Source organism: Andrena cerasifolii, chromosome 12 (assembly GCF_050908995.1).
Source record: "Andrena cerasifolii isolate SP2316 chromosome 12, iyAndCera1_principal, whole genome shotgun sequence".
In the NCBI taxonomy this organism is placed as follows: domain Eukaryota; kingdom Metazoa; phylum Arthropoda; class Insecta; order Hymenoptera; family Andrenidae; genus Andrena; species Andrena cerasifolii.
The window spans coordinates 7,990,607-8,003,735 of NC_135129.1; the positions used below are offsets into that span (position 1 = coordinate 7,990,607).

Below are 13,129 nucleotides of genomic sequence, written 5' to 3' on the forward strand. Positions count from 1 at the left end.
CCTAATTATCGAAAACGTTGATCGAAAAATTTTATCCGTGCGTTATTAGAAGTCCACTCTCTCCATTTTGGTTATTATACTTTTCTTCGTGTATAGTGCATTAAGGAAGTTGTAGCAGCAGACACGAGTCGGATGCTCTTGTTCGTAATCCACGCTGATCCACGCAGCTTGACTCTTCAAACTGCTTAACCTGAAAGTCCTGAAACATACTATATACTATAGGTACATTGTGCTTTGTATGTACATATACTCATATGTAGCAGGAATCCACTGTAATGATTCGAATCGCGCCATCATTGCGAATATAGCGTACATGGGAATCCAGAATTATTCGTATATTACGTCGGATGCCGTTCAGATGGCGCAAAGGGTTTATTCTCAAAGATGGCGCGGTTCATATATATAGGCATTATAGGCCTATATATATATATATGTATATGTACACGCAATAGAAAAGTAAAAATCTGAACACTTAAACACAGTGCCTTTTATTTAAAAATAAACTTGGTGGAATAAAACAGAAAGCACACTCCACAGGGATATGATACAACGGGTGCGTGCAGCAGAACAAACTGTTGAGTGATTTCACTAGATTTTACTCTGAAGTTGCACGTTCATTGGTCGACGCGAGTAAAATCTAGTGATCTCACTCAACAGTTGAGTCTGTTGAACGCACCCAAGTGACCAAAAGGCTTGCCAACCTCGAGATAATATTTCTATTCCTTAGGTCCCGTCAAAACTTACGTAAGTAAATCGATACAGGCAGGGAATTCGTGTAGGTATTACCCATAAGTAGTTGGTACGGTTTTCGCTGCTCAGCTCAGTGCTCTGTCTCCGTCTTGTATGCACCGTCTTCTGACTTCTACTGTTAGGCTGTGTTAAGCATAAGAAGAAGCCAGAAGAAGCTGTTCCGACTTATTAGGAAAGAGAAAAATGGCTTGCTCGGTTGTGCGGTCGTCTGTGCTACGTGGATCCGCGGCAAAGGCAATATTATTCTCTTGGTTCAATCAATTTCCATGGGGAGTCATTTGCTGTTCGCTAATGGCAAAACGGTTCGGATAGCTGTTATATAAACGATTCGATACCATCCTGCGTGTCAGTCTCTATCGCACGTTCGGCAAACACGCAGGATCCGAACGATTCATCTTTTCTTCCGTAACTACAATATCAATCGTTTCTTTTCTCTCATTATTCATCAGTTATACTCCCTGTCAATTATACTACCTGTCGTTGTAAAATTCCGATCTTAACTTTGCGACACATTTCAAAGGCAGAATCTCCCTCTGTTGTTCGTGAAACCAATAAGAAGGTATCGTGTACGAATATATAAATATATCGAATCCAAAAGTACTTTGTATTTTACATCAGGTTAGACATTATGCGGCTGTAGCACCCGCGCAATCTCCTGCTGCTGCTGCTGCTGTGGCTCCTGTTTGTCAGGTTTTGGGGAACAAAGTGACAGTTGCTACATGTGACAATAACTCTCCAATTGCACAGGTGTCCATTGTTTTCAGGTATCCGAGGGTCGACTGTATAAATTGGTGCCAATGATGGTTTGCTTCTTTCCTACATAAGTGTTTTGTCTTTAGAGCTGGGTCACGCAACGAAACGTACGATACGCAAGGTACTGCTCATTACTTGAGAATAGCAGCTGGATTAAGTACATCCTGTTCGAGTAGTTTTGCCATAACAAGGAACATACAACAACTGGGTGGAAATTTAATAACTACCGTAGACCGTGAAAGTATTGCATATACTCTGCAGATTACGAGAAACAATTTGTAAATGTTAATTTATTTTTTTTGTATCTTATTATGTTCTGTGTGTTGATTATAAACTGATCCGATGACGCGAATAGGTGCGATGCTCTCAAATTTTTGGAAGATGTTGCTGTGAAACAAGTATTTAAGCCATGGGAAGTGTCTGACGAGTTGCCCAGATTGGAGTACGAATTAGCATCTCTACCAGAATCTACGCTAGTCCTGGAACTTTTACATAAAGCTGCGTATCGCACCGGGCTTGGATACTCTCTTTTTTCTCCGAAGCATCAGTTAGGGAAAATCAATACAGAAACTGTAAGTGTAGTTGGTCTTGCGAAACTGTTTCGGATCATTCAAATAATGTTCCCTACCTTCTGTTTATAGTTACAACACTTTGTTAGCAATTGGTTTACCGGGCCGAAGTGCGCGGTAGTGGCGACCGGAGTTCCATTATCGGAACTTGCCGGGTTTGCGACGAATTTGGGAATTGGCTCGCAAGATAATGCGGTCGAAGCGTCGCAATATCACGGCGGAGAATTACGTAAGGAAAGAGCCTCGGATCTAACGAGCGTAGCAGTTGCTGTCGAAGGTGCAAGTTTGAAGAACGAGAAGGATGCTTTAGCGTGTGCGATACTGCAGAGAGCGTCTGGCAGCGGACCGCGTGTTAAATGGGGCTGCAGTGCGAGTCCATTGCACAAGCATGTTTCAAGCGTCGCAGGCGCGGATCCGTTTGCTCTGTCGACCTTTAACGCCAGCTACTCCGATTCGGGATTATTCGGCTTCATTTTGTGCTCGGCGCCCAAAATAGCAGGACCTGTAAGTGGATGCAAGTATTTGATATGTAACGTATCTACCATGTCTAATCTGGATTTTCGTTTAACTGTAGTTGACAAAAGCTGCTTGCAAGTGGTGCAGGTCCTTGAAGGTATCTGATAACGACGTTGCCCGCGGTAAAGCTACGCTGAAGGCGGAGATTTTGGACGCAGCGGACAATGGAGCCGCTTTGCTAGAAAGTTTACAATATCAAGCTTTGTTCAAAGGCCAAGTCTGTACACCGGCGTCGCTGATTGCCGAGATTGAAAAAACCTCCGCATCTGCCGTTCAATCTGTATGGAAAATAATAGCGTTATTACGACACACCCATCTCGACACATTTATCCGTTCCATTTAACTTTACTTGCCGTATACTTGACGGGTAAACGTTTCTACTTCCAGGTTGCCGACAAAATTGCTAATGGAAAGTTGACCATGGCTGCAATTGGTGATTTGAAGACTGTACCGTATGTCGACGAGTTAAAATAAAATAGATTCGAGACGTACTTATTGTTCCAAAGGGACACAAGTAGCGACGAAATCTATATAGGACGGTAACCTTTCCTTTCGCTGTTTAGTTAACGGAGGTTGAAACACGTGTCCGTTACCGGCGCGACGCAGCAACTTATTTAACAGCGCGTGCATTTCATCGGAACGAATGTAACATTCTGTAGATACGAATAAAAACCATTTCTTCTTGTTCGGAATATTTAACTGCCTTCAAAAAGGAGGTTACTCAATTCGTCACGTATATTTCATTATGTAGGTATGTATGTTCACTAGGGTGGCTTTTATTTACTCTTGGTAAATTCTTTTTCAAGATTTTCTTCGAGGCACCCTCCAGAATAGTTCCAAATAATTAAAGAAAAATCTGTGTAAAGTTTGAGCTCGATTGGATAACGGGAACAGGTGCCCCTGGGTCCTTAAACATTTAAATCATTATTTAACAACTCGCAAAGTCAATTTTATATAATATCCTCAAGGTTATTGATTAAATAAAAAAATATGTCAAAAGTTGTAGATCCGGACAAGGAGCATCTTTTATGTTTTATTACTTTTGCTCGTGCGGCATCGTCTTAAAGTTGCAAATAAGAGGCGCTCCAAAATTCTGCGTCTCTTCGTTAAACAGTCACTGTCTCGAAACATCTGCGCCACTTCTCGCTCTTTAATTTGCTCTCCGGAGACATTACTTTGTGCCATCTCTTTCGACGGCATGTTCTCCTGTTACAAAGCCCAATTTTGTGCATTCTGAAAATTTTTGCCAGATTTTGACCCAGGTATCAGGAGAACATGAAGCGAAAAGAGGTATTCTGAATTTCAGCTTCGAAGGCATCCTCGATTCTCTCTCCGAAGACGTTACTTAGTGCCACCTCTTTCGACATCATGTTCTCCTGTTACAAAGCCCAATTTTGTGCATTCTGAAATTTTTCGCCAGATTTTGGCCCAGGTATCAGGAGAACATGAAGCGAAAAGAGGTATTCTGAATTTCAGCTTCAAAGGCCTCGCCTTAAAGTTGCAAATAAGAGGCGCTAAGAGCTTGGTTTTTCAATTTAAAAATCTGAAAAAAATTCAGCACAATAGTAACAATCATACGTACTTACAGTAAAAATATAATTATAGTGCCAAGCCTGCTTCGATACACAATCGGCATTTTTCCGCATTTTTTGGCGTTTTTTATTTTTCACAGCTTGGTTTTTCAATTTAAAAATCTGAAAAAAATTCAGGACAATAGTAACAATCATACGTACTTACAGTAAAAATATAATTATAGTGCCAAGCCTGCTTCGATACACAATCGGTATTTTTCCGCATTTTTTGGCGTTTTTTATTTTTCACAGCTTGGTTTTTCAATTTAAAAATCTGAAAAAAATTCAGGACAATAGTAACAATCATACGTACTTACAGTAAAAATATAATTATAGTGCCAAGCCTGCTTCGATACACAATCGGCATTTTTCCGCATTTTTTGGCGTTTTTTATTTTTCACAGCTTGGTTTTTCAATTTAAAAATCTGAAAAGAATTCAGCACAATAGTAACAATCATACGTACTTACAGTAAAAATATAATTATAGTGCCAAGCCTGCTTCGATACACAATCGGCATTTTTCCGCATTTTTTGGCGTTTTTTATTTTTCACAGCTTGGTTTTTCAATTTAAAAATCTGAAACAATTCTCTAATATGTGCCCCGATAACAGAAATGCCTCTGATTTTTTTCAAAATTTTTCATCCCCTAGTATAGGAGAAATTCGGCAAAAACCTGATTTCCTATTTTTGCCACCTCTTTCGACATCATGTTCTCCTAGTACATAGCCGAATTTTTGGGCGTTCTCAAAATTGTTGCCAGATTTTGGCCCAGGTATCAGGAGAACATGAAGTGGAAAGAGGTATTCTGAATTTCAGCTTCGAAGGCATCCTCGATTCTCTCTCCGGAGACGTTACTTAGTGCCACCTCTTTCGACATCATGTTCTCCTGTTACAAAGCCCAATTTTGTGCATTCTGAAAATTTTTGCCAGATTTTGACCCAGGTATCAGGAGAACATGAAGTGAAAAGAGGTATTCTGAATTTCAGCTTCGAAGGCATCCTCGATTCTTTCTCCGAAGACGTTACTTAGTGCCACCTCTTTCCACGTCATGTTATCTTGTTACGAAGCCCAATTTTGTACATTCTGAAAATTTTTGCCAGATTTTGGCCCAGGTATCAGGAGAACATGAAGCGAAAAGAGGTATTCTGAATTTCAGCTTCGAAGGCATCGCCTTAAAGTAGCAAACAAGAGCTACGCCTTTCATGGGCCTTTAAACAGTTCTCGGTTAATGTGATGCTTTTGAAAGACTCGAAGCTTGTAATTTCTGAATAGTATTCCATGGGCACTAGTTGCAAAATTTTCTTCAATATAGACTTATTAACAAAAGAAATCTATGGTATTCTTAAGGAAATTTGGATAGGAATATGTAAAAGGTATTTCTGAATAATAATACAGTTTGTTTCAAGTTTCTTTCAATATATTTGCATAAAAGGCCTTTACAGTGTTACAATAAAGTATAAGGTATGTAAAGTCACTATTTTCTTGTGGTTACTATCAAGGTTTCCATCATTCCGTCGAAATATTCCGAAGTTAAAACCTGTAAGAAGAAAAATATTTTTAGTAACTTGACTTGTGTATTATTGAAAATGGGAGAAACGTTACAACATTTTGTCACTTATGAAAATATATTAGTATAGGGAATAATTTTATTGTGCAACATGTTGATTGAAATTAGTCGTTTTAGATTTTATATGTTTCCGGTAAGATTTAATATTAATTCCTACCACTCGTAGCACTGTAATCTTATTTTAGAATCAGTCGGTAACGTTGAAATGCTGTGCGTGTTGCGTGCTTGCATATGTGTGACATGTTTAGAGTTTAGAGTGTGCCAGTGCGATATAACTAATCTCACATACTGTAACTAGAGCGATTATTAATCGTGTATATTTCTGCATTACAGGTAAGGAATTTTTACATTGAAGACGTTAAACCGGCTGCATTTTCGACTGGGTTCATTGATATGAAATTTGCACAAGATACTGCTTCAGCCGAACCCAGACCTAACCCAGACCTTTTTTTTTTTTTTCGTGGAGAAATCCCTAACGGATACCCCTAACCCTCCCCTAACCCAGACCTAACCCAGTTACACTTGCAACATTTCATTGTATTGCATTTCACTTATTTGAATAAATTGCAGTTAAGTGGTAAAAGAGTTTTTTTATTTAACGAGCACTACTTACTCCTTCCTATTCCAAATCACATATAAAAGATATGCTAAAAAGAACACCTAAAAGATCCTTCCACGCAGAGTGGTTTTAAAAATCTTCGCATTAAAGCACTACTTTAAATATCCCATTCACTACTCTCAAACTCTATCGACATTCGTTCAAGGCTTCTACTTCTCTTCAGAGACATTACTTTGCGCTACCTCTTTCCACGTCATGTTATCCTGTTACGAAGCCTGATTTTAGAGATATTTGAAAATTTTCGCCAGATTTTGGCCCAGGTATCAGGAGAACATGAAGCGAAAAGAGGTATTCTGAATTTCAGCTTCGAAGGCATCCTCGACTCTCTCTCCGAAGACGTTACTTAGTGCCACCTCTTTCGACGGCATGTTCTCCTGTTACAAAGCCCAATTTTGTGCATTCTGAAAATTTTTGCCAGATTTTGGCCCAGGTATCAGGAGAACATGAAGCGAAAAGAGGTATTCTGAATTTCAGCTGCGAAGGCATCCTCGATTCTCTCTCCGAAGACGTTACTTAGTGCCACCTCTTTCGACGGCATGTTCTCCTGTTACAAAGCCCAATTTTGTGCATTCTGAAAATTTTCGCCAGATTTTGGCCCAGGTATCAGGAGAACATGAAGCGAAAAGAGGTATTCTGAATTTCAGCTTCGAAGGCATCCTCGAATCTCTCTCCGAAGACGTTACTTAGTGCCACCTCTTTCGACGGCATGTTCTCCTGTTACAAAGCCCAATTTTGTGCATTCTGAAAATTTTTGCCAGATTTTGGCCCAGGTATCAGGAGAACATGAAGCGAAAAGAGGTATTCTGAATTTTAGCTGCGAAGGCATCCTCGACTTTCTCTCCGGAGACGTTACTTAGTGCCACCTCTTTCGACGGCATGTTCTCCTGTTACAAAGCCCAATTTTGTGCATTCTGAAAATTTTTGCCAGATTTTGGCCCAGGTATCAGGAGAACATGAAGCGAAAAGAGGTATTCTGAATTTCAGCTGCGAAGGCATCCTCGATTCTCTCTCCGGAGACGTTACTTAGTGCCACCTCTTTCGACATCATGTTCTCCTGTTACAAAGCCCAATTTTGTGCATTCTGAAAATTTTTGCCAGATTTTGGCCCAGGTATCAGGAGAACATGAAGCGAAAAGAGATATTCTGAATTTCAGCTTCGAAGGCATCCTCGATTCTCTCTCCGGAGACGTTACTTAGTGCCACCTCTTTCGACATCATGTTCTCCTGTTACAAAGCCCAATTTTGTGCATTCTGAAAATTTTTGCCAGATTTTGGCCCAGGTATCGGGAGAACATGAAGCGAAAAGAGGTATTCTGAATTTTAGCTGCGAAGGCATCCTCGACTTTCTCTCCGGAGACGTTACTTAGTGCCACCTCTTTCGACGGCATGTTCTCCTGTTACAAAGCCCAATTTTGTGCATTCTGAAAATTTTTGCCAGATTTTGGCCCAGGTATCAGGAGAACATGAAGCGAAAAGAGGTATTCTGAATTTCAGCTGCGAAGGCATCCTCGATTCTCTCTCCGGAGACGTTACTTAGTGCCACCTCTTTCGACGGCATGTTCTCCTGTTACAAAGCCCAATTTTGTGCATTCTGAAAATTTTTGCCAGATTTTGGCCCAGGTATCAGGAGAACATGAAGCGAAAAGAGGTATTCTGAATTTCAGCTTCGAAGGCATCCTCGATTCTCTCTCCGGAGACGTTACTTAGTGCCACCTCTTTCGACATCATGTTCTCCTGTTACAAAGCCCAATTTTGTGCATTCTGAAAATTTTTGCCAGATTTTGGCCCAGGTATCAGGAGAACATGAAGCGAAAAGAGGTATTCTGAATTTCAGCTTCGAAGGCATCCTCGATTCTCTCTCCGGAGACGTTACTTAGTGCCACCTCTTTCGACATCATGTTCTCCTGTTACAAAGCCCAATTTTGTGCATTCTGAAAATTTTTGCCAGATTTTGGCCCAGGTATCAGGAGAACATGAAGCGAAAAGAGGTATTCTGAATTTCAGTTTCAAAGGCGTCACCTTTAAAGTTGCGAATCGAAGCTGCAAAGGTTTGGAATTTGGATAGGAATATGTAAAAGGTATTTCTAAATAATAATAGAGTTCTTTTCAAGTTTTTCCCACTTTATTTGCAGAAAAGGCTTTTACAGTGTTACAATAAATTAATATAAGTATGTAGAAATGAATGCTGATTAATATTGTATTATTATTAAGTATAAAATATATAATTTCACTTCATTTTATGTATAAAATCACTATCAGCTTTCCATCATTTGTCTCACTTAAAGTTCCTCAATCCTGTCTACCGAGAAATGTTCCCAAGGTTAATCTGTAACAAGAAGAAAATATTTTTAGCAATCTGATTTGTCTATTATAGAAAATACAACAAATAGATTTGTCTATTATAGAAAATACAACTAATTTCAGGCAAAACATATAAAGAATATAATTATCTTCCTAATTTAAGACAATTCCCCTTTATTTCATGTAAAATACATCTCAACGCTGTACAATTCTACTAACATATCAGTAAAGTACATAGGAAATGTATAATATATTAGTAACTTGAAAATTATTTTTAGTAACTTGACTTGTCTATTATTGAACATGGGAGAAACGTTACAACAGTTTGTCACGTATGAAAATATATTAGTAAAGGGAATAATGCGCTCCAAAATTCTGCATCTCTTCGTTAAACAGTCACTGTCTCGAAACATCTGCGCCACTTCTCGCTCTTTGATTTGCCCTCCGGAGACGTTACTGGATGAAAATAGTCTTGGAAAAATGTAACAATAAATAAAAAAAATTTAAAGTGTTCCTATGTCTACCGCGAATTACTTTTTTATTCCTGCTACTTTAAAAATAAATATAATATTGAAGTGAGATTATTTCCAGTATTATTCCTTTCATTCATTTTTATATAATATCATTCAATATAGTATGTCCTCCTCTGTACTTGGTTACAATAGCATGTCCAACTTCCAAGCATTATTGTCGAGTTATTATTATAATTTTGCAGATTCTAACTTATACTACTAATTACATACTTTCAGTGATACCTATATTACAATAATGCAAAAAGTATTTATGTAATTATAAAGTACCATTGAATGTTTGAACCTGTTTTTCTCAAAAACGCTAAAAGTGGACATACAATATGTGTGCACTAATTGTAAGCCATCGATGTACAATAGGAAATTTTTTTTTAAGGTAGGTTAGTCCGTTGTTGTTCTAACTGCCTGAATTACTATGACATAAATACGACAGCGATTTCAAGTGATGTATATGTAACGATAAAAGCGTTAATTTAGTAAATGTATACAATTCCCAGCAGTTCCTATGTCAATGTATGCCTAAAATGAATATAACCTAACCTACAATCGTCTGAAAATGCATACATTGACTCCATCATGCTTTTATTGTGGTTCGTATATCCAGCTATCGCTTCAGTTTTGCTATGAATCCACGTTGGCAGTCCTCCCGAGTAGGCGCCATCTCGTATCTACTACCTCAACTAAATTTGTCACGTGACTTGCTATGTATTATCGCCAATATGGCGGAACTCTGATTTGGGAATGTAGTCACGATTTTTCGTTTTTCGTTCTTATATGAGCAGATTTTGGTCTAGGAGAGGTCTCATTCGAAAGAAGAAGATTCAATGCGGAGTGCTCTGCTCACCGTTTGAGTCACAAAACTCTTTTAGTGACCTAAAAATGCTTGGATTCTGCGGGTATATTTTGTCGACTTTTGCTTTACTTTGGACACTGATATTATTACATATCAACACAATCTCGTTGAACCATGAGCAGAGCGCTCCGCATTAAACCTTCCTCTTTCGAATGAGATCTCGCCCAGCCCCAAATCTGCTCATATAAGGACGAAAAACGAAAAATCCCGAACCCATGTTTCGGGCCAGATTGCGTCGGTATACAGCGCGCTGCATTACCCGTGTCTACCCCCTTAAGGGGGGGAGGCATATACCGAAATATGCGAAAAAGATAATTTTTTCCCCATATTTTCAATGTTTGATATGGCATGAATGTTGCCTGAAAATTTGGGGCCGAAATTCGCAAAAATATCGAAGATATAAAATAATAAACTTTAAAAAAAAAAGTGAAAAAACCGACTTCAAAGGTGCGCTAAAAAGGATAAAATAATTTATTTTTGAAATCGGTGCCAAAATAGAAACAGAATTAAATCAATTTCTAAACCTTTATCAATTATATCCATTAGCACACTAACGCCCGGGATTACAGCGCGCAAAAATTGCGTGGGACATCACGCGTCGAGCCGATTTAATTCCTTTTTTATTTTGGCACCGATTTAAAAAAAATACTGATTTTATTCTTTTTAGCGCACCTTTAAAGTCGGTTTTTTACTTTTTTTTTTACAAATTTATATTAAGTATGAGTACCTATGTACAAGTACACTACAAATTTATGGGGAAAATATTTTATAGTTTTTGGTACAAACGTATATTACATTAGAAATGGTCCTAATTACATGTTAATAGAGCTGAATTTCCTCTATCGCATAAAACTTATTACGATCTTTTTGTAACTGCTTCGACGATTTACCGTTAACGGTCCTTTTCAAAATAGGCCTCAAGTTTTCCATATCCTTGAACAATCGCAGCTAAAAGAAAGAGAAATTAATTGGTAAGTAAATGAAAACAACTTTGCTGCAGGATTTTACGTGGCGAGCGTGACTTACATGATCATCTAAAACGTTATTAAGCTTATTGAGGAGCATCGATACTTGCGGATCTCGTGACAATATATAATGTTGATAGTAAGATTCCAGCAAAAGGCTAGACCATTCGTACAGTTGTTTGTCAGTAGGTTGTTGCGCGATTTGGTCGAAAGGATCTTCCTGATTGTCCAACTTTTCTACCAAGTATTGTAACAAACCAAGCGTTTCGTCGAAATTTATACCGCTCTTCAGGTAAGACGATAATGAAACATCGGAATAGGTGAGGCTAAAAAGTTTCTCGAGGAAGTCGTTTCTGGAACAAAAGTTTTTCATAGCCCAACTATGGTGGTTTGCGGTGCCGTTTTGCAATAACTGGAACGTTCTGTCGGGACTTCTCAATGAAAATATCAAGAGATCGATCAGCAGCTTTTCGGACAAGTCTCTAAACGTATTCAAACACCAGACGATTGAATCGACATCTTTGGATTCTATCAATTGTGGAATCAACATTCCTTGTATCGCGGCATCGCACAATCCTTCGTTCACATACGAGGATATCTGTTTGGAAAGCTTGACGGGCGGATGTCGAATGGATCGTTTAACTAAATCCGATCTACCATTTTCCCATTTAGCCACCGTTGACTCTTGTATCACAACGATCTCGTCGTCCTCCTCGTTCTCGTCGCCGGTTTTGAAGCGCAAAGACGAACCGAGTAAAGTCGCTATTCTTTGCGGTGCTAAATGATAAGGCGCGATCGCTAAATGCCTGTTTGCCGCGAGCAACAACTTGTCTTCGATTTTCCATAATTTCGCATCTTTTGTATACAACTTGAGTTTCTGTGCATCTTGTACCAGTTTGAATTGCACATTATAGATGAATAACACAGCCCCTTCTTCGGAAGCATCAGCTCCATAAACCGCCACAGTTGCCTCGTTCAATGGTGTCATAACTACCGGGTGCTTTGTATCAATATTACTAATAATACCGACCAATGTACTCGAGCTATTTTTGTTCGCTATTTCCATCAAGGAGTGGCTGTACAATCTGCCATGCGACCCTAACGAACAAAAGAACACAAAGTATGAAATTTTTATTTGAGTCAGCGGCGGCAGCAGGATCAACTAAACGCAAAGTTCACTTACACAAAGTCAAGAGACACGCTTTGTTCCTGGCTTGTAGCACCGTATAGCCAACCAACTCTTCCGACCTCCGCTGCAGTTCAATCCTCCATACACGATCGGTGTCTATGGAATAGGTTTTGTTAACAAGTCTCATTACTACGCAATTATACATTCCCCCGGTCTCTGTGAGTAAACACAAATTGATTTTATCGCCGGTTCGTATCAGAGAAGAGTAGAAAATCTTCTCCTCGGCGTTCAGGGTTGCTTGTTTCGACCAGCACTTTCTATTCTGTATAGCCCATTCTAATGAAGCGGTAGATCCGTCCTTGCGAACCAACACAGGAGGGCACCCGTCCAGCGAAAGGATTGTGTACAAAGGGGATTGAAACTTGTAACCCTTGATTTTATTTAAATCCGTCTCTTCCTCGGACCAAAGTCGTATCTTCTTCTCGTTAAAGACCGCGGCATATCGGCGTGTTGTTTCATCGTAAATAACTTGTGTGGTTAATCGATCTTTGCTTGTCCAACTACTTAGTTGCTTCGGGTCTTGAAGCTGTGGAAAGAACGCTGTACCTACTGTTAACACGTTCGAAACAATTACGATACATACCTTGTAGCGAATCACAATATTCCTTCCTAACGTCACAATTGCGCATCCGCTTTCCGAATCTCTTTCAACGCCTAGTAAATTCTGTTGGTCGATGAGGGGACACAGGGTATAATAGGAATATAATTTTGCCATGTCGAACGCGTTAAGGAATGAGAATTTTGTTGTAGCGCACGTGTTGCGATTCTAATTGAGTCAAATCGAGGGACTTTCCATGATTTTCCTGACCTGATATCTCATGGGAGTTGTTGTTTCGACTTTGTGATAATAAAAACGGCGACTCTGCAAACTACATATAATCGACACGTCGGTAAAGTTACTAAAAATTAGAGGCGGTCAAGTTGATAAAGTAAAAAGTACACTTTC

The 13,129-nt window shown here is 39.2% G+C and overlaps 2 protein-coding genes and 1 long non-coding RNA gene across 4 annotated transcripts; 1 reads left to right on the forward strand and 2 right to left on the reverse strand.

The window, feature by feature from the left end:
- Positions 1–802: 802 nt before the first annotated feature.
- Uqcr-c2 (Ubiquinol-cytochrome c reductase core protein 2) lies at positions 803–3,260 on the forward strand. Of its 2 annotated transcripts, none has more exons than XM_076823980.1 (7): positions 803–984; positions 1,369–1,514; positions 1,590–1,781; positions 1,859–2,075; positions 2,145–2,576; positions 2,647–2,868; positions 2,976–3,260. In XM_076823980.1, exons 1-7 carry the CDS (start codon positions 934–936, stop codon positions 3,060–3,062), a joined length of 1,347 nt encoding a protein of 448 aa, XP_076680095.1. In that variant the 5' UTR covers positions 803–933; the 3' UTR covers positions 3,063–3,260. The 2 variants fall into 2 exon arrangements, with proteins under 2 accessions (XP_076680095.1, XP_076680096.1); XM_076823981.1 differs by lacking the exon at positions 803–984 and adding an exon at positions 1,002–1,052.
- A 5,185-nt stretch (positions 3,261–8,445) lies between these two features.
- Positions 8,446–10,446, reverse strand: LOC143375248 (uncharacterized). Its single transcript, XR_013086851.1, has 2 exons — positions 9,447–10,446; positions 8,446–8,671 (listed from the first exon to the last, which is right to left on the reverse strand). It is a non-coding gene; the product is annotated as an uncharacterized LOC143375248 (long non-coding RNA).
- Positions 10,447–10,778: 332 nt separating this feature from the next.
- LOC143375209 (nucleolar protein 11) lies at positions 10,779–13,040 on the reverse strand. Its single transcript, XM_076824096.1, has 4 exons — positions 12,767–13,040; positions 12,178–12,709; positions 11,056–12,092; positions 10,779–10,977 (listed from the first exon to the last, which is right to left on the reverse strand). Exons 1-4 carry the CDS (start codon positions 12,896–12,898, stop codon positions 10,849–10,851), a joined length of 1,830 nt encoding a protein of 609 aa, XP_076680211.1. The 5' UTR covers positions 12,899–13,040; the 3' UTR covers positions 10,779–10,848.
- Positions 13,041–13,129: the final 89 nt, after the last annotated feature.

Bases quoted from the DNA above. Each gene is read 5' to 3' on its own strand.
- Uqcr-c2 (XM_076823980.1), top strand. From the start codon at position 934: ATGGCTTGCTCGGTTGTGCGGTCGTCTGTGCTACGTGGATCCGCGGCA. The intron at 1,515-1,589 runs GTATCCGAGGGT...TTTTGTCTTTAG, and splicing joins CAGGTGTCCATTGTTTTCAG to AGCTGGGTCACGCAACGAAA. The intron at 2,076-2,144 runs GTAAGTGTAGTT...TTCTGTTTATAG, and splicing joins GGAAAATCAATACAGAAACT to TTACAACACTTTGTTAGCAA.
- LOC143375209 (XM_076824096.1), bottom strand. From the start codon at position 12,898: ATGGCAAAATTATATTCCTATTATACCCTGTGTCCCCTCATCGACCAA. The intron at 12,093-12,177 runs GTAAGTGAACTT...TTTGTTCGTTAG, and splicing joins AGCGTGTCTCTTGACTTTGT to GGTCGCATGGCAGATTGTAC. The intron at 10,978-11,055 runs GTAAGTCACGCT...TCTTTCTTTTAG, and splicing joins ATAACGTTTTAGATGATCAT to CTGCGATTGTTCAAGGATAT.